The sequence below is a fragment of the Hemibagrus wyckioides genome, linkage group LG22 (genome assembly GCF_019097595.1).
Source record: "Hemibagrus wyckioides isolate EC202008001 linkage group LG22, SWU_Hwy_1.0, whole genome shotgun sequence".
NCBI classification, from domain to species: domain Eukaryota; kingdom Metazoa; phylum Chordata; class Actinopteri; order Siluriformes; family Bagridae; genus Hemibagrus; species Hemibagrus wyckioides.
The window spans coordinates 9591841-9616197 of record NC_080731.1 but is presented as its reverse complement, the minus strand read 5'-3'; the positions used below and the strand labels follow the sequence as shown (position 1 = coordinate 9616197).

The 24357-nt window shown below is 39.0% G+C and overlaps 1 protein-coding gene across 1 annotated transcript; it reads left to right on the top strand.

The window, feature by feature from the left end:
* Positions 1–1637: 1637 nt before the first annotated feature.
* tars1 (threonyl-tRNA synthetase 1) lies at positions 1638–21433 on the top strand. Its single transcript, XM_058375028.1, has 19 exons — positions 1638–1822; positions 2152–2223; positions 3946–4136; positions 5843–5966; positions 7905–8026; positions 9049–9166; positions 9259–9323; positions 10964–11042; positions 11222–11368; positions 13864–13962; positions 15199–15365; positions 15706–15868; positions 16279–16416; positions 16641–16718; positions 16807–16907; positions 17374–17478; positions 17841–17913; positions 18004–18118; positions 20740–21433. Exons 1-19 carry the CDS (start codon positions 1763–1765, stop codon positions 20886–20888), a joined length of 2166 nt encoding a protein of 721 aa, XP_058231011.1. The 5' UTR covers positions 1638–1762; the 3' UTR covers positions 20889–21433.
* Positions 21434–24357: the final 2924 nt, after the last annotated feature.

Here is a 24357-nt window from a genome sequence, read left to right as displayed (position 1 = left end):
GGCATTAAATCTAATTATACTTATTTATCACAAAAAATGGACTTATATTTAAATAGACTTACTTATATACAAGTCAATATTTCCCATTTTTAAAGCAACATTTGTGATGCACACACTGGAATCGCTGAAAAAATCATGTGTGGTTGGCACACTTGTTGGATCGGATCATGAATTGTGATGAGTACCTGGATATTTCAGTCTGGAAACCTGACTCTGCAATGGTGTATACTTCTGCCATATTCACAACTTCTCACACGATGATGAGCAAAACATCAACATAGCATTAATTATAATAAGAGGAAATCAGTGATGTGCAATGATCAGATTGGTCTTTGACTTTTTAACTGAATAACTGTAGTATCAGATGAAGAGGGAGGTCCACATGCACAACCTAACAATATAAAAGAAGGGGGCGAGAAGCCCTCTTTGACCCGAGACTGTTTTTCCCTCATAGGCAAACATTATAAAATATGACAATAATTTTAAAACAAATGTTTGTGCAAAAGAAACTTTTTTCATAAAATTTTTTTTATTTATTTATTTTGCTCATTTCCCTGAAGGTGGCAATAATTTTGAAACCCACTAGATATACATTTAATTTAAAAAGCATAATTTTCTTAGTTATAATTTTTTGAATCTTAATAGAATATTTAATAGAATATTTTTAATTTAATGAAAAAAGTAAATTATCAAATAACAATGAATACATTATAACCACAAAACTACTATTTTTTTTGCTCATTTTCCTGAAGGTGGCAATAATTTTGAAACCCACTAGATATACATTTAATTTAAAAAGCATAGTTTTCTTAGTTATAATTTTTTGAATCTTAATAGAATATTTAATAGAATATTTTTAATTTAATGAAAAAAGTAAATTATCAAATAACAATGAATACATTATAACCGCAAAACTACTTTTTTTTTTTGCTCATTTTCCTGAAGGTGGCAATAATTTTGAAAGCCACTAGATATACATTTAAATTAGAATAAACTGTTTAAATCATGAAGCCGGTTATGGATGTTTGAGTCTTGATAGACTTTAAGGAGAGCGTTTTAATGTAATGAAAAAAAGGAAATTATCGAATAACAAACCATGAATACATCATAACTACAAAAAACCAACCCAACAAAACAATAAAAAAAAATAAAATAAAAATTAAAACAAAAACAAAAAAACAAAAAAGGACTTGCCGGGATGCTCAAAAAAAAAAAGAAAAAAAAAGATTTTATAATATTTAACTTGTTTGTTTGAATGTGACGGGTTAATTATGAAATAATTGAAATAATCACCAAAATAATTAATAAGCAAGTTAATCAACTGAATACTGTTATTACATATTTAATATCATATTAAATATGTAATAGGATATTATGATATGATATGATGATATGATATTACATACTTAATATCAAATTTTGCTAATACTCCTCTTAGCACACGATCTTTTACGTGAATATTGCATCATTTCACTGCGACGTTGACGATGCACTGCACGGGGACATCATTGGCTGAAATCTGTCGTTATGTCACTGAAGAACCCGCCCTTTCTATCCATCACGCATTACCATTCGCTGTGCTGTGTTGTCAGTCAAGTGAAAACCCGCCTATTACTGAAATGTTGCATCAGCATTGGTGCCTGTATTCCTGCTATATCCGGGAGACGTTTCTGAATGCCGGTACAGCTAAAGGTTGCAGCGCGCCATAAAAGTACCATACGGAGGGTGTATTTGGGTTCCTGAGTTATTTTATCATCCCAGAATGACGGAAGAGGCGATCAGTGAGCAGATGAAAGATCTAAAGGTCAAAGAAGGGAAGCAGGTAACGTTCTATGCTATAGCTATGTAGCATAATGTGGTTAGCGTGTCAGCTACACTCTGTCTTTCCATATCATGCTGTCAAGCTCCTCATGCTAGCTCAGCTAACCGGTCCACTAGGCTGATCATTCTAACATGATGAACATAGCGACTGATTGTGGCTGTGGAGTAATTTCATAGCTAGCTTTATAGTTAGTTAATGGCGCATTTAAGTATCCGATCGTGAACAAAGCCAACTGACTCATGCTTGTTTTTGCAATGGGAGGGGAAGCATGTTTAATCTGCATTACTGCACAGTGTTCTCTACACTTCCATTTTATTTGTCTTTCTCAGGCCAAGACAGCAGACGATGGAGGGAAGAAGAAGAGCAGCAAAGGAGCTGGAGATACAGGAGGCAGAACTGAGGTAGGGGTCATTTCCTTTTAATGTCAGCTTGGTCTCTAGACATCGGTGCAGGAGAATAATTCCTGCCTTAAACAGGAACCACTGCCACGTCATGACTTTACTTTGTTAGTGTAGTAGAATTCTGTCATGAATAATAAAAGATTCCATTTGGTTTACTCCGGGTACTCCGGTTTCCTCCCACAGTCCAAAAACATGTACATTAGGTTGATTGGTAATTCTAAATTGGCTGTAAAAGTGTGTGTGGCCCTGCAATGGACTGGTGACATGTCCAGGGTGTACCCCTGCCTTTCGCCCAATGTGTGCTGGGATAGGCTCCAGCAGACCCCTGTGACCCTAATTAGGAATAAAGTGGGTATAGAAAATATAGATGTATAGATGGATGGATGATTCGCTCACATATTTAATGCCAGGAGCATGTGCTATGTTGACTGATATGACTCAGATCCTGCGTGGGAGCTTGTCTTTGAGCGAAATTCAGGTAAACAAAAGACATGTAATTTCTTTGCGTGTAGAAATCGCAAAAAGACCCATCTAAGCAAAAAGAACCCGTGTAATAAATGATTAGATAACTAGATATACTTGGTTTAAAACATTTCAGGTTTTGCAGCCAGTGTTTACTTACTGTTTATTTTTCATTCACAAGATGTCTAGATCACATGGTATTTCTGCAGCATTGAGGCCCGGGTTCAGTTTGTGTTTTTTGTTGGTCAATTTACAAGCTCACATTAAAAAAAATAATAATAACAATAATAATTGCAACACAGAACCACATGGTTCATCAATTGCAGCTGTTTGGGGTAGAATCAGGGGCTAGAGTTCACCTGGGACTAGATCTAGTTGTTTTGGTCCACACATAAGCATCATCTGCTTACAAATATTACAGTAATGGCTGTGGTTTAGTGCTGGAACAATATTTAAATATTAGTTCATTATATCAGTAGTTTCATATACATACATCAGAGTTATATATTTACCTTTCTATTACCTATCTTAGTGAAACCTGTAATGAAATAGCATGTCCTCACACCGCTGCATGGTGCACTGTATGTTCACTTGCTGTATGTGCTGTTAGGGATGTAAATCACTCTGATACAAAACTATCATGTATGAAATATTTTTTACACCAAATCGAAGTACTTTTAAAAGTTACCGTGGATTTGGTCCTCTTCGAGTCATGTGCATCCAATATGAGTACAGTGATCATAGACAGTAATGGGAGTTAAAAAGAAGAATCCAGTGCTTGCAATTTCACCAATTCAAGTAGTTTTCTACAAATAAAAAAACCCCAAAAAACGTAAAAGCTGTAGCAGAATGAAGCACATTTGACTGCAACAATCAAAACAAAAGCTTGAGAAATCCTGGACAGACTGGTTGAACATGTCACGCACATTACACTTTCAGATTCAGTATCTTGGATTGTTTATATTTTTAGACTTTCATGTCATTAGTTTTAATGTTTATATAAAAATGTGATTAAAAAATAAATTGCTGTTATTTGTATGCTGTATACGCATAGCTGATTTCAGTTCATTTGGATTAATCCCAGAACACACTGTAAATACATCATTCCCACATCTCATTAAACTAGAGTATTGTACATACTTCAAATTCTGATCATATTTATAAATGTTAACGTGTTTAAGAGCGATATTCAAAAACATCTGACATTGAATCATTATCGAATTTAGAAATGTTTTTTTCTACTTCTCTTTGCTCGTGCAGCTCAATCCTCAGCCTCAGTATATAGAAGATCGTCTGGGCCTGTACAACAAGCTGAAGGCCGAACACGATGCTCTGATAGCCGAGAGAGCTGAGAAGGAGAGCAAGCCCATCAAGATCACCCTGCCTGATGGGAAAGTGGTGGACGGCGAGTCATGGAGGACCACTCCTTATCAGGTGGCCTGCGGGATCAGGTTAGACCGACACAAACCTGCTTCTCATTGGTTTGTCACTGTATCACTGAAGACTAGTTGCACATAATATACAGTATATATATTTTTTTTCAAATTTATTTTTATGAACCGATGAGTTGGTCAAGCATCCACCGAAAAGTCTCTTACTGATAATTAACTCAAGATGAAGTATGCGATCAGACCAAACACGAATAATATCCGATGGGTGAAAAAGGCAGTTAACGGATATTAGAAAGGACACAGAGTTCCTTAATGACTTCTGGCAACAAAGGACTGCTTCTGGCAGCCGTTACTTTTTCTTTCTGTCAAGTTCATTTGTCTTTTCTTTAATTCTCTGGCGTCTGAAACATGAGCTGATTCAAACCTGTACCTTCTTCTCTCTTCTCCAAAACGTACAACTAGTTTGGTGGAAAGCTAATCATTCATTAGCAGGTCATGTTCATTTGGTTCACTTTGTGCTTTTATAATTTTTATTTCTTCTATTGCTTGCTCAACAAGCATGGAAATAAAAAGCTTTTAGAGAGCAGATTTGTTTTAAAAGCAATATGAAGCATGTTTTAGGATAATCTTGCACATAATATTATAGTCAAGCACTTTTTTTTATTATTATTATTATTATTATTTTATCCACTCTAACTATAAGACTGTTTCTTTTTTCTGTACTAATTATAATAACATTCAAATAACCATGAGAGTTAATGAACGGATAATATCTTTGGTGTAGAATAATAATAAAGCATTGTAAGCGTTTCACTGCACAGAAATGTTCCTCCTTTCCGAGGCAGCATGTGCGTTCGCTTTGCCAGACACAATATAGAGAACTAATGAAGTGAAACAGTGAAAGCAAGAACTCTACTGATCGTGAGTTTATTATTCCACAACAGTGTACACCCCGGATACATTCAAAATTCAAGCCTGCATGTCACATAGCTCTTGTTTTGCATGTCGTCTTTATTCTCACTCCTGCATGTAACGGCTGGTTTATATTCAACACACAGCACGGTGAAACACATGATGAACTACAACAGTGCTATATGATATATAATGTAATAGAATATAATGAACACCTAAATAGTGATTTCAGTAATCAGTCCCTCCACATTTCACAATTTAGCTGCAGTTTTTCAAAATAATTTCCAATTTGGGCCTCATGTGACGTCAAAACAACACACTTTCAGCCGAAGCCCTCTTCTGTTCACGTGCAGGAAACATGAGCAAAGCGATCATAGAAAGTGTGTCTTCACTGGTAGGAGTTTAATAGGAGAATCCTGTGCTTGCAATTTCACTCATCCTAAGTGTCTTAATTTGTCACATATACATTACTGCACAGTGAAATTATTTCTTTGCATATCCCATCCTTGGGGGTTGGGGTCAGAGCGCAGGGTCAGCCATGATGCAGTGTGCATGGAGCAGGGTGGGTTGGGGGTCTTGCTCAGGGACCCAACGGTGGCAGCTCGGCAGTGCTGGGGCTTGAGACCTGATCTTCTGGTCAACGACCCACTTAAGTTACCACTGCACCCTAGTAGTTGGCTGCAACAATAACAAAAACAATTCTGTAAAATCCTGGAGGGACTGATACCTGCATGAACGTCTGTACACACTCACAGATGCAACGATGCAGCAGTGTGGATAAATAAATTTGAGCATGAGTGAGTATTGTAGTATTTGTGTGGTGAAGATTTTCCTGTGCTGTTTCTGTCATCTAGCCAAGGCCTTGCTGATAACACAGTGATTGCCAAAGTGAATAACGATGTGTGGGACCTGGACAGACCATTGGAGGGAGACTGCAGTTTGCAGCTTCTCAAGTTTGATGATGAGGAAGCACAAGCTGTAAGTCCAAAATACCATGTTTTACTCTTTTGATTTAGTGGCAAGTCAGGACTTGGTCTTGGTAACAGTTGGTTAATTAAGCTGTAGAGAAAATGACAGAGTTCATGAATTATGTTTACTTACTTCTATTTCTGGCATCTACATAACATCAGTGGATGTTCGTTAGTTAGTAAACATTAATCTTCAGCCAAATTGCATTCATTTTCCTCTTATAAAGCGACTTCCTCAATGATTGTAGCTAGTTTGAGCTACAGTGATACAATACATGTGATAAATACTAAGGGGCCAGATGTAGAAATATATAACACTGACAGAAGCAACTAATCTTCCAATATGTAATGTAGGAAAAAAAAAGTGGAGCGACATTAATTTATATCCCTTTTTTTTTTAATTATTATTATATTATTATGATTATCAGGTCTTTACTAATCTATAGGGAAGATAGGAAAAATCAGCATTTTGGTAGTGATTCAATAACTGCAGTCTTTTTGGGCAAGACGTACAGTGGAACCTCAGCATATGAACGCACCCCCTTATGGATTAAAATTTTGTAAGAAATTTGCATCTGCATATGAAGCATTTTCAGCATACGAACAAGCCGAACATTGGCTAAGTTGTGCGTACATCAGGGAGCTGTTCATACTTGTTTTGCTCCAGTGGAGAGTGGCTAAAAAATGTAAAAAAAACAAAACAATTTTTTAATCAGTGAAAGCTGTAGTGAAACCCACAATACCAACGTTGCCTTCGGCATGCGTTCAAAAGCAGCGTGATTTTTTTTGGCCATTTTTTTGTTAACAGATTGGTGGCGTATGCGGTCTGTTCCATTTTTAGCCCAAACTTGGTGTCACAACTTCCTGTGAGGAACCTTGACATGGATTGCTTGGCTTGGGTCAGTTCTTTGTAAGCAGCTATACAGTTTACATACGCTTCGTATTGGAAATATTGGTATTATTTTTGGGTGGCTGGAACGGATTATCTGCATTTACATGATTTCTTACGGGAAACTTCGTTTCGCAATACAGATTTTTGTCTTAAGCACTCGCCTCCAGAACGAATTAAATTCGTATGCTGAGGTTCTGCTGTATTTAATTCCACTATATGGAATATACACCTGACCGTCACGGCCGTATCCAAGTCTTCTCTAAACTGTTCAGCAAATTTGAAAGCACACAATTGTATAGAATGACTTTAATTGCGTCTCAAATGACATACTATACACTGACATTATGCATCTATCTACCTTCTAGTGTATGATTTTAGAAGGGTAGTGTCAATCGTCTCAAATGGAACACTAACAGAAGTATAAGCCATTTCCTAGTCGTTGATGTCAAACACGCATAATGCGACATTTGTAAGATGTCGCATCCCAGTATCAGTGCCTGGTAGCCCCGCCCCTCTTCTGCTACATAAGCAATGCTGTGGCAGTTGAGTGCATGAAAGTGTCCAACATTCCACACTTCATTTTTTCAGCTGAATAAATGCATCACCCGGATACCTCCTCTTGTTGGAATTTTCAGTGTTACAGACTATTTATATTATACAATGGTGTAGAATAGTGCATAAGTATGCTAGGGTTAGGGTTTGGATGCACTTATTGTATGCTGTAGCAGTACAGTTTCAAGCCCAAACATGTTCCAAGGTGTCTGTGATCCTGTGCACTAACCTGAGGTCCATAAGTTGGTGTAGAAGAACCCTAGTGGTCTACACAGTCTTGAATGAGCAAATCCCCAAAATCTAGCGGCATGGTGGTCAGGTGTCCACATACTTATGCCATATGTTGTTGTTTTTCTTTGGGCTGCTCCCTCTGTGGGGTCTCCACAGTGGATCATTTGGTCCACATGTTTCGATTTGGCACGGGTTTTACGCTGGATGCCACTTACTTATGCCATATAACATATTTAATTTGCCTGAACTGAAATGAAATGATTCTGTTTGAAGGTCTATTGGCACTCCAGCGCTCACATTATGGGCGAGGCCATGGAGAGAGTGTACGGAGGCTGCCTGTGTTACGGACCTCCTATCGAGAACGGCTTCTACTACGACATGTACCTGGACAACGAGTAAGCGTCCTAATGATATTTCACGATACTAAGCATCTGTTTGCTTTTGTTTTAGATAGGCCTGGGATGATTTATTGATTTTTCTTAAAACAATAGAAGAACTGCTATACCCTTTGAACGTTAATTCTTAGCGTTGTCATGTTTGTGTAAGCAGAGTAAGATTAATGAGATCTTCTCCAGCAGACAAAAAGGAGATTCAGAACCGCCAAGTGGAGTTAGAAGAAATATACATCAGAAATATTTGGTGCTAAATGGTGCTACAGATGACAGGTTTGCCTTTGGTGCTTAAATTGCTTAAATATCCCGTGCCCTACTGAACTTGACGTACTCTGCATAGCGTTTATATGGAAGGTGAATTTAGTGAGTTGTTTACCAGACAGTTTAATAACTGCAGAGAGAGAGAGATAGAGAGAGATAGAGAGAGAGAGAGGGAGGGAGGGGAAAAAAACAAACCGTTACAGGACCGGAGGAGTGAATAGGATTTGAATTGCGCTTTATTCTCTCAGCACAAGGTCAGACTTTTATTAGTTTAATGAATCCTTCCGTTGGTGGCTGAATATTCGGTACGCGCTAAAGAAATGTTAATTTCAAAGGCACATCGGCCGGCCTGTTCAAAGCGAGCTCGGGAACGATGTGTTCTAAACAATTCTATTTGACCTTTTCTTTGACTGGGCTCTTTTGCTGTGCTTTTAAATTAGTGCGAAGGGAGGAAATAATAAGCACCGTTATTTTCTTGCTGAAAAGCCAATTTATGCTAATGATATTCTAGGAGATGATTTGACTGTCAAGCTGCACCTTGTTTATGGTGTAGACATGTCAGCTGCGGAACAGCAAATGCAGAATAAGGTGACTGGTAATAGAGAAAGTTCCTCTGAATGTGGCATCCAGGAGATGTTTGGAATTTCTTTGTCACGGCTTTGGGAGTTATTTATATTTATTTATTTTTCGGGAAGTCATGTTTATTCATGAGCGCTCAAACTATTTTCTCTCCCGCTCTGACACACACACACACACATTTTCAGAGGCGTATCGAGTAATGACTTCCCCTGTCTCGAGAACCTGTGTAAAAAGATTATCAAGGAGAAGCAGCCCTTTGAACGGTTGGAGGTAAAGAAGGAGACTCTTCTGGAAATGTTCAAGGTACGAGTTTTACCTTTGACTCGGTTCGGCAGTGGGAGGCGGGTGGGAACTCATGAAAGACGACAAAATTTGTGCTTCTGTGTCTTTCGCAGTACAACAAGTTTAAATGCAGGATCCTGAATGAGAAAGTTACCACCCCGACAACTACAGTTTACAGGTAGGACTGGCTCTTAGATTTATCACGCTGACAGAGATTTAACTTAGAAATGAATGATCTATCTATTTTGATCTATTTCTATCTATTTAATCAGTTTGGGGCATGTTTTGTTTATCAAGCTGCTTATAATGAACTCCTCATGTTTTAAGCGGTATTTACCATATGCTAAAAAGGGAATTTGCTTGTGTTTTCTTTTGCCCATGTTTAACACTGAATATTTCTTTATCATTTTTTTTCTTTATCATGCAAAATCTTCGGTGTAAATGGTGATATCAAACCCATTTCTGCTCTCTGTGCTGCCTCAAGTGCTTGTTCATGAGCATCTAAACTTTGAATGTGTTATCTTCAGCTACTAAAATTCTATTTAAGGTTCTCCAACAGAGGTAAAAACACACTAAAAGCCAACAGACTCATTTGGTATCAGACTTGCAGAAATAAAATAATTCATTTGTTTATACTAATTTAAAATGTCCGATAAGCCGATTTCCATTCCGGCGGCAGACTTGAGCTCTGGGGTTAATACAGAGCATGAGGATGATTGACCGGAGCACGCAGAGCAGTATCAGTGAAGATGCTCATTAAAAATAAACACCAGTTGCCGTGAATTGCACCTCAACTCTGAAGCATTGTGTATGCCCCGGTGAGTGAGAGGGGGAAAGAAAGGTTGTGCCCGGGGCTCAGTTCACTGCTCAGTACTTTTCGTGTGCGCACAATTCACAGTTTTGATATGCTATAAAGATGTTTTATCAGGAAGGTGTTGTATCTCTTTTCGATTTATTTCTGGAAAGCACAAATACAATTCAGGTTGCTGTCGTTTTGTGTCGATGGTATCAGAGCATAGTTTGAGTATTAAGTAAACGAGCGAAGTATCAGACTGAGATCCTGATGCCGATTTTGATGCCTATACATCCCTGATAAATAATTTTGCACTGTGAATTCAGTTTTAAGAAGATAAGAAATCTACTTTTTATGAATAAGAATGACGTCTCTGGTCTAGAATGATTTATTTGTAAATACCAGGCATAACATTATGACCACTTCCCTAATATTGTGTCGGTCCCCCGTTTTCCTGACCCGTCATGCACTTTGTATTCTGACACCTTTCTATCAGAACCAGCATTAACTTCTTCAGCAATTCGAGCAACAGTAGCTCATCTGTTGGATCGGATCACACGGGCCATCCTTCGCTCCACACGTGCATCAATGAGCCTTATCTGGCATTGACCCTGTCGCCGGTTCACCACTGTTCCTTCCTTGGACCACTTTTGACAGATACTGACCACTGCAGACCGGGAACACCGCACAAGAGCTGCAGTTTTGGAGATGCTCTGATCCAGTCGTCTAGCCATCACAATTTGGCCCTTGTCAAACTCGCTCAAATCCTTACACTTGCCCATTTTTCCTGCTTCTAACACATCAACTTTGAGGACAAAATGTTCACCTGCTGCCTAATATATCCCACCCACTAACAGGTGCCATGATGAGGAGATAATCAGTCTTATTCACCTCTCACTGCTCATAATGTTATGCCTGATCAGTGTATCTCAATAGACATTATCCCAAAGCAGCTTTATATGCTTGTATTAGGATGCATGTATTTGGTCTGCTCTTCTTCTATGTACTTTTCTCTTCCTGTGAAGGTGTGGGCCCTTGATTGACCTGTGTAGAGGACCCCATGTGAGACACACTGGGAAGATCAAGGCCTTGAAGATTCATAAGGTACTCACCATCTCTCTATTCGAACAAAAATCTGATTCGGGTTATCAGATTTAACATCTAATACGAAAATGATTTATACTGTATGTTTAGTTCATTGTGTTCCCCAGTGACAAGTCTTTTTGTTATTGTGTACATAAAACTGTGTGACTTGTCTTAACTGGAGCCTTCTAAATGTTCAGAATTCATCCACATACTGGGAAGGCAAAGCAGACATGGAGACCTTGCAGCGCGTTTATGGCATCTCCTTCCCCGACCCTAAGATGCTGAAGGAGTGGGAGAAATTCCAAGAAGAGGCTAAGAACAGAGACCACCGCAAACTGGGACGGGTATGGACATGGATATGCAGAGCTGTCATTTACGTCACTAATTTACTGCCTTTATATCGTACAGAATGAGAGCGTTTTTAAAATTTCTGCTCTTATATGTACAGTGGGATGGGATTTGAGAATACACAAAGGCCACATAAAGCTGAAGATGATATCAATATTTCAATACATTTTTATTTTCTGTAAAAAACAAAGTTTTTCTAAGGTGTATCTTGGGTAATGTTATAAGGCATCAAACTGAATCATTGAACCACGGCTGGTTGGACAATAAGGATAATTTCTGCTGTATTTCTTTTTAAATTATTTACTTGTATAGATAGTGTGAAATCCACCATGTTGCTGGTATTTTGCTCTCAAGCCTAAATACTGTATCATAGCTTGAAGATCTCATTAGGTATTGTGATAAGGTATCACCCACACATCATAAGTTTGATCATCATGCATGACCGAGATTGCTGAGTTGTATTTCATGGTGCTGAGTAAGGCTGAATATCTATCTTGAGATGATGTGCATCTTAATACATTTTCCATCTGCTGATAGGAAAGAAAAAAAAAATGATGCGGATTAGAGCCACTTTGATGTGGTGCGATACTGGATCTAAGCGATTCACATCAAGCGATGTCTTGAATTTAATGTTCGATTTAAGAAGTAGGCAAAGAAGATAATCCTTAAACTACGTTTTAAGTGAATCCAATGCAATTAATGGCATTTCTTAATTAAAACAGATGGGAAATGGCTGTACAGGAATTCAACCATCTGAGGCACGGTGGTTGTGAAGTATTGATTATGTAGTGCAAAAGATTTTCATGTAGATGAAGGATCAGTTCCATTACCGCATAAATCATAATTGTACACGCATTATATTCTGCCGTCATTAGATCTGATCTGTGGAACCGCAGCTTAATAATTACTCGCATCTTCATGTTTGATTTTGGCTCAGACGAAAGGTTCACAAATTCACAGGACATATCACCTAGCTATTGTTGGCAAAAGTAGCTGCAAATGTGTCTTGCACTCCCTGTGTCCTTTTTCCTTTTGTTCTGTTTTCTGCCAATTAAAGCGACAGTACGTCTCCTACGAAGAAAAAATTCAAATGTAAAGGCAAAAGCGTGCACCTCTGGAGCTTAGGTAGCCTTTATTTGTCATATATACATTACTGCACAGAGAAATCTCCCATTTTTGGAGGTTTGGAGTCAGAGCAAAGGGTCAGACATGATGCAGCACCCCTGGAGCTGGGAGCCTCAAGGGCCCAATGATGGCAGCTTTGTGGTGCTGGGCCTTGAACCTCGATCTTCCAATCAACAAAGGCTGGGCCTTTGCATTATGGGAGACACACCACTGCTTTAAATGAAAAAGCAGAATTTGATTCACTTAAAGGAAATCCATCCATCCATCCATTGTCTATACCCGCTTATTCCTAATTAGGGTCACGGGGATCTGCTGGAGCCTCTCCCAGCACACATAGGGTGAAAGGCAGGGGTCACTTAAAGGAAATGCTACTAATTATTAAGCATTAGATATTGTTCTCACTGCTTTACGCACATCTGGGGAAATAGCTAAAATAACATTACCTACAGTCTGTATATACTATTTAAAGTATGCTTATCCACTCAGCTTGTATCTATAAACATTTGTTCAGATTGCAGTTAAACCTGTGCATGTGTTTGCATCATGTAGCATCTGTCACACGCTAGCATGTCTGTGGTAAGGTTCGGTATATTTATATTAGCTGATTAGGATTATTTGTAGTGCAGGTTACAATAGGGTTATGTTTTCTTGCCATGCGAGCTGTTTGTTTCTAAAAAAAAACACCTTGCACATTGTTTGCATACGCAATCTAAACAACAGCTCTGGCAGTGTATTATTTCTTGTGCGTTTGTCTGCACGGTTGAGTCCCAGGTTTGTTTTTTTTCTCCAGCTGTTAAGAATAAAGAGGTATTTATTGAGCAGCCACCCCTGAACTTCTAGGTTTCTTGTCCTTTAGCAGAACTAGGTTTAGTGTTTGTGAGGAAAGACGGCTGTTGGTAATTAAACTGTCTTGATCCATTGTTGATAAAACCAGCAGCGAAACCATGGACGTGATAAGTAAGGAGTCTTCCCGGTGTGTAAATGACTCGGGCTGCAAGCCGTCCACGCTTTCAGTATAGCTGGTGCATGTGTGGAGAATCCCAGTGCTCCTGTGTGCTCTCTGTTAACTCTCAGTGAGGCCAGGGGGTAAAGCTGGCAGATGTCTGTCTCCTTAATGCACCATCTGCCAGGGAGCACACCGATGGGCACACGGGGACCACTTTGTCACAGCTAAAGCGAGAATGATAATCAGAAGCCTGAGCATTTTGCCAGTTTTTTTTTTTCCCCCTGCTTTGTTATTTCATTAAGTCTTTTTGTGGCTGTTGTCCTTTTTTTTTTTTTGTCTCCTTCTCATGCATGAAGTCAATCTTTGTGTCTCGAATGCAGACAATCGCACCGACACGCTGTTGTTGTTTCTTGTTTCCAGGAACAGGACTTGTTTTTCTTCCATGATCTCAGCCCGGGTAGCTGCTTCTTCCTCCCAAAGGGAGCCTACATCTACAACACACTGGTGGAGTTTATAAGGGTAAGCTTTCTCTGCTTGACATCCAGTGTAGAAAATACTGCAGAACGTTGCCTTCATAAGCCTGTGTTAAATAAATGGCGTAGGAATTTTATACTATGCTGTTTTACTGTGTGAATAAATAATAGGTTCATTTAAGAAGCATCGAATATGTCTAAGCATAGAGAACAGGGAACAGTTTGAGCTGTGGGAAGAGTTTGCATGTTCTTCCTGTGCTTCAGGGGTTTCCTCCCCCAATGTATACATACATACATTGTAACCTGATTAGCATCTTTAAATTTTCTGTTCTGTCTGTGTGTCTGTCTCTGTGTGTCTCTCTCTCTCCAACTCTCTGTCTCTGTGTGTCTTTCTCTCTCTATCTTTCTCTCTCTCTCTCTCTCTCTCTCTCTCTCTCTCTCTGTATGTACGTACGTGTGTCATTGTGCCCTGTGCCCTTGATGAAGCTTGTGTCCCATGTCCCCTGGGATAAGCTCCCATTGCTGCACCCCTGTGTAAGCGTGATGAGTGGAAAGCTAGATAAGGGTGTGTTTCAGTACCATGACTGTTGCTTCATGCACACTTTTAAAAGTGCTTGGAGGCCAAAGCAAGCACAGAATAACAAGCATCTTTAGATAAAATTCATGTCAAATTTTTGCCAGACCTTCAAAATATGAAAGCAACCATTTATATAAGCTTCATTGTATTATTTTGTAACTAGCATTAGACTACTAGTTTAGATAGTTAGGTTTTGTGTATTAGGTTTCACGCACAGCTATTTTTGTAATAATTCTGTGAGCCTAGTGAACTCTGTTTGTCTGGGTCTGTCTGTCATGGATGAGGTAGACTCTGCTGGCAGTGAAGGAGGAGTGTGTTGTTGAAGTGTTCCCGTCAGAGGCTGTGTATATTTAGCATCTTTTGCTGAAGTGCCTGTATTACCTGCCTTACGAGTAAAGCTTTTATTGTACTTTTGCGAACAAGCACACTCGTCATCCACTCGGATGAAATGCCATCACACCTATGAATGTTTTAGTGTGTGCGCATGTGTATAAGCCTATTATTTATCCCCTCCCATTTAGAATAAGCATGCGAGAGCGCCTGTATGGTGTTTCTAAATATTTCAAATGTTCTCGGGGGTTTTACTTAAACTTGCGGTTTCTTTTTGAGCAAAATCTTTTACCAGTATCCCTTCTATTTGTTCAGAGCGCTGTGTAGATGCATGTTGAGTTTGTGACGTAACAGTATCATGTTTCTGCACCACAGAGTGAATACAGGAAGAGGGGCTTCCAAGAAGTGGTCACTCCAAACATCTACAACAGCAAACTGTGGCAGACGTCCGGCCACTGGCAGCACTACAGCGAGAACATGTTCTCCTTTGAGGTGGAGAAGGAGATCTTCGCTCTTAAGCCAATGAACTGCCCTGGACACTGGTAAGACACTTGTTTCTCCTTAAGTCTGATTTAATATCTAAAGCATTATGTGTTTTGCTTGCTTCAGAAAAGCACACTAACGTAGTGAGGAATAAATAAGGCATAGACTGGTACGATTCCAAGACCTGGTTTGAACCGTTTTCTGAAAGATACAAAACACTGTTGAGTTTCTCAGGATTTGTGGCACATCTCAGACACTACTGGCTGTTGTGGAAATCGCAGTCTGTTGAGGAAACGCATCAGCTTACAGAATCAAATCGCAGCTGTCGAGTCATTTCATGGGCACTTTAACATTGTGATGTGCAGTTTGATCTCCATCTGTTTATTTATATCCCTGCAGTCTGATGTTTGATCATCGGCCTCGCTCGTGGAGGGAACTGCCTCTGCGGCTGGCTGACTTTGGTGTGCTGCACCGCAACGAGCTCTCCGGAGCTCTCACTGGTCTTACCCGTGTCCGTCGATTCCAGCAGGACGATGCGCACATCTTCTGTGCCATGGAGCAGGTGAGGAGCTTTTTGATGAGCGTAGTTTAGAGTCAATAACAAGTACTGTTTAAATCAAACTAGAGCTGTGATGGTTTTAAATAAACCTGTAGATACATGAAAAGTCAATGAACTGATTAAACAGGAAGAAACACATAGGAACACATTCATTTTTTTTGTTTCCACTTAGGAGTTATTCCAATATATATGAAAGAAATATTTAATAACAAAATGATTGACTATATAAGAGATCACGATCTGTCACAGATGAGAGAGGGAGAGAGAAGCAGGCATATAGATAGAGAGATAGGCAATTAGATATCTAAATATAATTGGCAATTAAATAGAGAGATTGATAGAGAGACACTCATGATGCGTTTGGGATGTAATAATATTCTGTAATTAATTGTTCAAATTTGTGCACGTTTTAGATCGAGTCGGAGATTAAAGGCTGTCTGGAGTTCCTGCGTGCCGTCTATGACGTATTTGGCTTCACCTTCAAACTGAACCTCTCCACCAGACCAGAGAAGTTCCTTGGGGAACCAGAAGTGTGGGATCAAGCTGAAAAGGTAATTTGGACCTCAGCACTGTCAGATTGTTGACTTTGCGCATCAGCAGCTTCTACAAACCAAGCACGCTTTAGACATTGGAGTTTGGGTTTTATTCTGTTTGTAAATCCTCTTGTGCTGGTGTAGATTTTGGAATGAGGTTTTTTAAACCGAGTTCGATAGCATCGTGAACACTCATGCTGTGCCTTTCATATAGATCATCTTTCTTGTTTTGGTTTCAACAGCAACTTGAGAACAGTCTAAACGAGTTTGGGGAGAAGTGGGTATTAAACCCTGGAGATGGTGCTTTCTATGGACCAAAGGTAACAAAAAGTGCCAAGGATTTTCAACAGGATGATGCATTTTCTTGACATCTTGCCTGACCACTTATGCACTTTTTCCCCGCCACAGATTGATATTCAGATCAAAGATGCCATTGGAAGATACCACCAGTGTGCCACCATCCAGCTGGACTTCCAGCTCCCCATCCGCTTCAATCTAACCTTCGTCAGGTAAGCTACCTGCTGCAGGGTTTCTTCCTCAGTTTTATTATTACTTATTATTTTTTATGTCTGTTATTATTACTGTGTATTTCCTGTATTTTGTCGTTGTACAAATCATATTAATGCAACAGTGACACCTAGTGCTCATCCATCTCCATTACACTCATTTTCATTTGCTTCTACTGGTGTGTAAATAAATTTTTAGATTAAGAAAAATAGAATAAATTAAGGAAGTCGTAGCTCAGCGGTTAAGATGTTAGACTACTGGACAGAAGCTACTGGACACTACCACCAAGCTGCCACTGCTGGGCTCTTTAAAAGCAGGGCTCTTAACCCTCAACTGCTCAGATGTATAAATAAGACAAATGTAAGCTAAAATACAATCAGTGTATGGTGTAAAAATGTAGAAAGAAACAAGAAGGTACTTTTTGTTTACTCTAAATTCATTAATCACTTCATCTATCTGTCTCTGCAGCCATGATGGAGATGATAAGAAGAGGCCAGTGATTATTCACAGAGCTATTTTGGGCTCGGTTGAGAGGATGATTGCCATCCTGACAGAAAACTATGGCGGGAAGTGGTATGTAGAAATAAGACAAATCATGCTAAACAATGTTTTTAATTATTCAAAGCATCACAAGTAATGAGTCTCTCTCTATATAATATATATATACAACGTATGATTATATATATATATATATATATATATATATATATATATATATCATACATTGTAGTTTGGATGAGTATAAATGGGAAAATGGGTAAAATATGCCACAATTAACAGAGTGTCTGTTGCATGTAAGACATTTTATAGTGCTGTTATGATCATGGATTTGCTAGAGCTTGGCAGTTCATGCAGATCACATACTCGGTTTTTATGTTAATATGCTGACCCCATCATTTCTTTTTTATTTCTTTTATTTATTTATTTTTTTTTAGGCCTTTGTGGCTTTCCCCACGTCAGGTGATGGTTGTGCCTGTTGGACCCACTTGTGAGGATTACGCACAAAGAGTAAGGCTCCTAGTATTCAGTTAATGCAGCACATCTAGAACGCTACACCAGTAGCTAACATTTAATGTTTTTTTCCCCCCAACTGTTTAGGTGCAGAAAGAGTTTCACAAGGCAGGCCTGATGACAGATGTAGATCTGGATCCAGGCTGCACTCTGAATAAGAAGATCAGAAACGCGCAGCTGGCTCAGTACAACTTTATTTTAGGTAAGCAAGTTTAGAAGTAACTGACCAGTAGGTCAGAAAATGAACACGGTCTCTATTTTGATAGCAAAACCACAATCTTTTGAAATTAGCCTTGAAATTGAAAACTGAATAGATTTTTATTATTTATTTATTTTTGGATTGTTTGGCATTTCTTGTTCTGAAAAATGAACTGATGACGCATGCCAGGAATGGATTAGTAGCCCTAATTGTTTTTGTAAAACTTGAATGGAGGAGGTAATGGACTAGAAAGCTCCAAACCTCTACTATCTTGTTGTAATCCACTGATTATTCACCTGTGGCACAGTGTAATGCGTTTTACTCTTTTCACACAATGTACATTCGAAAAGAGGCATTCATTTGATAAAACGTTTTGCTTCAACATTATGGTTATCATTTTTGTACTGTGTTGTGAGCTCACCCGCAAGGCTGATTGCAGCCAGTGTGGTTTTACGAGCGTTTTTATGAACTTTCTTGCCGAGCTTGGCTATCAGAATATAGGATCCTGCAGTGGACCATAGAAAAATGATATTACAGCAATTACCAAGCAAGCACAATGCAACATTTCAAGCTAAGATTTTTAATTTTCATTTAACCCCTCTGTATTAAAAAAAACATTGCCGTGTTCTCCAACACACAGTTCACACTGCTGCAAATGCCAAAGCACATTTAGTGTATTGTCAGACTTCATTGAAAATACAGAACACCAGGTGCCTAAATAATAATGACAGCTATGTTTTGAGATCATCAGAGTGTTCATGACCCTTCAGCTATTATTAAATGTTGTTGTTGTTGTTCTTTCGGCCGCTCCCTATGTGTGTGAGGGTTCCCAAAAACTTGGCTATTTTTTTTATCCGGGCTTGGGACCGGCACTGCATCCAGTGTCTGGGGTTTGAGCACTGGCAGGTAATCGAACCCTGGCTTTCTGCATGGTTAGGCGAGAAACCTACCACTGAGCCACCAGTGCACCTTCAGCTATTATTAAATAATAATAATAATAAAAACTTTTATTCTGTACATTAGTGTGAGTCTCAGTTACAGAGTATCAGCTGAAAAATTAAAACCTGCTGTAATTTCTGCTAATTTTAGCTTTCGTATGGAGACAGGAGGACCAACAGGATGGAGACAGCCGTGCATGCATAGAGAATAAAACTCGCATCAGATCTTTTTTCGATTTGTATGGTTATATTACCTCATCTCTGTTCATTATTTTATTATTCTAGCTCTGTGTTTTGTTTTCCAACCTGTCAAACAAATTAGGCATGAGCTGGACATTGTTAGCACACTCACCGAAAAAACACAGAGCAGTCAGTATAAGTTACCCACCAGATGACTCACACTGCTCTGTGTGGTTGAGTTTGTAAGAGAAAAACCAGAGAGAGAAACACAAAGTCCCCATTACTATCGTTGAGCACCGGATAATGATACAAATACCCGAAAAGTCGAGCTTCCCATTAAATCATTGAACGCGTAAATGTTTTATCTGTCCAGTAAAGAAAAACCTAGAACTCCTTTCACAGTATAATATTTGCTTTGTTTTGCTCTCACTTTCTCTCGTAGACAGTGTGACACATTTCCTGCCAGGATTGTCTGCATGACTCGCAGGAACATCATATTATAAAGTATTTTGGTCCCCAGTTTTCAATAATCCTGCACACTGTTACTTTAAATATATAAAGATATCTGCAGTTTGTTATAAGAGACATTTGCATAGCTTCAGGTGGAACTGAAGACGAGTCGACATGCAGGAGGAAATTCAGCGTATAAAGTGCTCAAATATCCTTTTCATCATATTTAAAAAAAATCGAAAACCGTTTTGTTTCAAGAATGGTCCAGATCATCAAGGTAAAAAATGTTGCGTAATAAGCTTGAGCGCCTTTAGCCTTTTCTGTTTCATCTGAAGAGCTTTTTTATCCTCTCAGCCATAATAATCAGTGTTGTATTGCTGTTGACAGTTTTTGCGTGATGACTCTGAGTCGGACCCGTGTCCAACCCCGACCCCTTAAGAAAACACTGGTTTCCTATTCTATATTATGATTGTACTGTACACTGACCAGGCATGACATTATGACCACCTGCCTAATATTGTGTCTGCCCCCTGTTTGCTGCCAAAACAGCCCTGACCCTTCATGCACTGTGTATTCTGACACCTTTCTATCAGAACCAGCATTAACTTCTTCAGCAATTTTGAGCAACAGTAGCTCGTCTGTTGGATCGGATCACACGGGCCAGCCTTCGCTCTTCACATGCATCAGTGAGCCTTGGACACCCATGACCCTGTTGCCGGTTCACCACTGTTCCTTCCTTAGACCACTTTTGATAGATACTGACCACTGCTCTGATCCAGTCGTCTAGTCATCACAATTTGGCCCTTCATCAAACTCGGTCAAATCCTTACACTTGTCCATTTTTCCTGCTTCTAACACATTAACTTTGAGGACAAAATGTTCACATGCTGCCTGATATATCCCACCCACTAACAGGTGCCATGATGAGGAGATAATCAGTGCTATTCACTTCACCTGTAATGTTATGCCTGATTGGCGTATAGTATAATAATGATACAGTATTATTATATCATGATGTTTGTGCCATTAATGTTTTATTACTGATTTCATTTGCAGTGGTGGGAGAGAAGGAAAAGAGCAGCGACACCGTGAACGTGCGGACGAGAGATAACAAGGTCCACGGGGAAAGAAGTCTGACCGAATGCATGGAGCGCTTGAGACAGCTGAAGGCATCGAGAACCCGTAATGCCGAAGAGGAGTTTTAAACTCATGATAATATACTCCATGCCGATCTGACAAGATGTTTTGCATCTCAGGGATAGGCAAATAAACACAGAGCCTCTAGGCAAGATGATCCCAAAAAAAACAAAAAAAAAAAAAGGGAAAACGGATCACGTTTTTGCTCTATTGCTCCCAGCTCCATCATCCTGACCGTTTGTAAGGATGGGTCGTGTCACACCCTGCAGCCATAAACACAACTGACTGCTGGTACGTCTCACGACCTCGTCGACACACGGGATTTCCATACACAAACAAAAAGCAATAATGTGTCTAAAATCTAAAGATTTTTTTTTTTTTTTTTTTTAAGTCTTCAATTTACATAGCTACAGATTCATCTGCAGATTTTTCCATCATGAATCAAAAGTCAGTTTATTTTTTTTTTTCTGGAGATCCAGTTGTAGGGTTAATGAGTCAATCTGTGTCCAAAAAAAAACATTGGTTCATTGGTATATTTTCTTCTCTATTTTGTTAAGCTGTAAGATTTCTGTCTTATAAATCAGGGGCAAATAAAATCAGTCTTATACATGAAGTGTGTGTTTTCATTGATCTTGTGCACTTGCGTCATATGCGGTTAAAGCTAAACGCCTGACTTTGCATAGTAAGACCACAGAATTGCAGAAATAGTTTCACTTTCTTTTTGGCTGAAAAGACTGGCTGATTTCTGGGAAACAAGTTGAGCAACACAATTGCATAGTATACAGAGTAGTGCACTCACACACATGAACTGAGAGGCACGTTTAAATAATGTCTTAGATTTGCAAACGTAATGCATGTCGCTGAATTAGGATCTGCGTTTGTGTAATGTGAACGGGGAAAGTAAATAGCTGCTGTTTTTGGGTGTTTACATTCATGATGTTATACCTTGCTCAGCGAATACTGGTGGATTGAAAGACGTTTGGATTTAAGGTGAGTCAATACTTATCTATTTACTTATTATTATTATTATTATTATTATTATTATTATTATTATTATAGTGAATTATACGTTTCGAAAAACGGTGTCCTTATGATGTGTTCACTTGATATGAATGTCGGGTCGACTGCGCAGTTTTACAATGAAAAGTCTTTCCGTGGCGCTTCAGTAAACACTCGAACTCTTTATTTCCAGATTTGTTTCCTTAGCGTAGCTGTCTTGTCTGTTATGAGCTTTGCTATTAAACCACTATTTATTTGTTTCACCATATTTTCTATTAAAAGAATATTGGGATGATGTTTGGTGTGTTGTGTCGTGCTTTGCTTAAAAAAACAAAACAAACGACCCAAATATAATGGTGACTTAAGGCGAGTTTATATGGTGGTCTCTTAAAAACACAAGCGAAGTGAGTATAGCGCCCCCCTCATGGAGAAAACAAGATAAGAGTCATGACATCTCCTTCCTGTGGGGAACAAACAAACAAACGAACAAGTTCGAGTAATTATTCCGCCCTCTTTTGGAGAACAAACAACAAAAACAATGTTTGAGTTATTATAGTTTGAGTGTTGAACAAACCCAGATAGCAAAATAGGTCTGGCCCAGACAATGCACTTACACTCGGCCCACATACCACAAAGAATGACAGCCCTTTGGTGGCCCATATCTGGTGGGCCAAACATGGGCCAGCACCACATAAACCAAACCCTAACCAGGCCACATCTGGCATGCCATCATATAAACAGTGCTATCACTTCCAGACCTGGTCCACATCTGGTTGACATACCACTTGCCATGCCAGAACTCTGCCAGCAGATCTGGCCCAGACCCGTCTGCTATGTGGGAACAAACAAAACAAATGAACTAGGGGTGGTGGTAGCTTAAGTGGTAAAGGCTCTGGTTCGTTGACCAGAAGATTGGGCCCTTGAGCAAGACCCCCAACCTTCCCTGCTCCAGGGGCACTGCTTCATGGCTGACCCTGTGCTTTGACCCCAACCCCATAAGGATGGGATATGTGAAGAAAGAATTTCATTGTGCATGTAATGTATGAACTTAAAAAGACTTCTGGCTCCTCCTTGTGGGTAATTCTTCCTCTAGATACGCGTGAGTGATCGCTAGAATGAATTTGTCAACAAATTTATTACATTTTACATAGTCACTGTAGTATATTTTACTCAAACACTCACTTGTAGTAATTTGGAAAGGATTCTGGTGGATCAGCCACTGCATTGTTTTTGCAAGGTGAAGAAAAACCCAAAGAACCTGGAGAAAACTCACACAGACACAGAAGGAACATGCAGAACTAATTCAACTTCTGTATAACTACCAATCACTGAATACTGCAGAATGCTGATGTTGCACTCTTGGGCCATGCTTCGTCTAGGCTGTCTGTATAATGGCAGATATTATAGATTTCTTGTTTTTTTTAGACCGAATGGTTATGAGAAATGTTTTATATAATACAAAGTAATTCTAACTGCTAAGTAGTAGCATCTCTGCAACGTGGGCTCAGAAACTAGTGAGCATTATTCGACTCTCATGACTATGTCAAAATTTTCCTTTTTCAGATCCTGTTTCCACCTGGCAGGCATGGCTGTCCCATTGTAACAATAATAATTAGGTGAGTATAAATGGCTTAAAAATGTCTGGAAAAAAACTTAAACATAAATAAAATCTCATTTATGTTGAATTTATTTTAAAGAGATAATAGTAACTAGGTATTAGGTAATTTTACTTTTACTAATATCTGCCCTTTAACATACTTGTTCCTGTTCTTTTTGGCAGCCACTACCAGCATATCTGCAGTGATGACAGGAAGTCGCATAGAAAAGACAGCACCTGGTGTGTATAATGTACAATGCAACATGTCTTTTATCTTATAATATATTTGAGTTGTAACAGTCAATCCACAAATGCATGTGATGCTGAATCAACTCTACATTGTCTTAGACATCCCTGTAATATTATGTATTATATATTTGTCTTTATAAACCTTTTTGTGTGCCTGTAGAGGCTCTACATCTATTCTAATCCACTAATTACCAATAAACAGTTTCCAGTTCTGAGATGGAGTTCACTGATGAAGAGTTGACATGGCTGTGGAACATATCGCCAGAGGTATAAATGCATTTTTTTTTATCACTGTTTAGATATCTGTTATAGTTATATATAGCGATAACATTTCCCCTAGACAGTGTCACAGCCCAGCTTAGCAATTACCCATAACCACACACTGATCCTTCTATGTGAGCCAATCTAGAAAATATACACAGAGCTAAAATAATTATGATCAGGTTGGTAGTTATAAAAAAAAAAAGAAAAAAGCTAACATTTATGTCTGGTCATCACTTTAAAGGTACCTGATGGTAAACTCACCACAGTAGAAGAGCGCTTGTGCTATCTGGTGAAGCCGAGGACAGCACATGAGGCCGAACTGTTCCAGCTGCTGGCCTCCATCCGCTTTGGCTTGACTGACTCTTCCATCTCCCGCATGGACTTGATAAGAACCATATTAATCAATCCAGCATCCAGAATTAATTAAC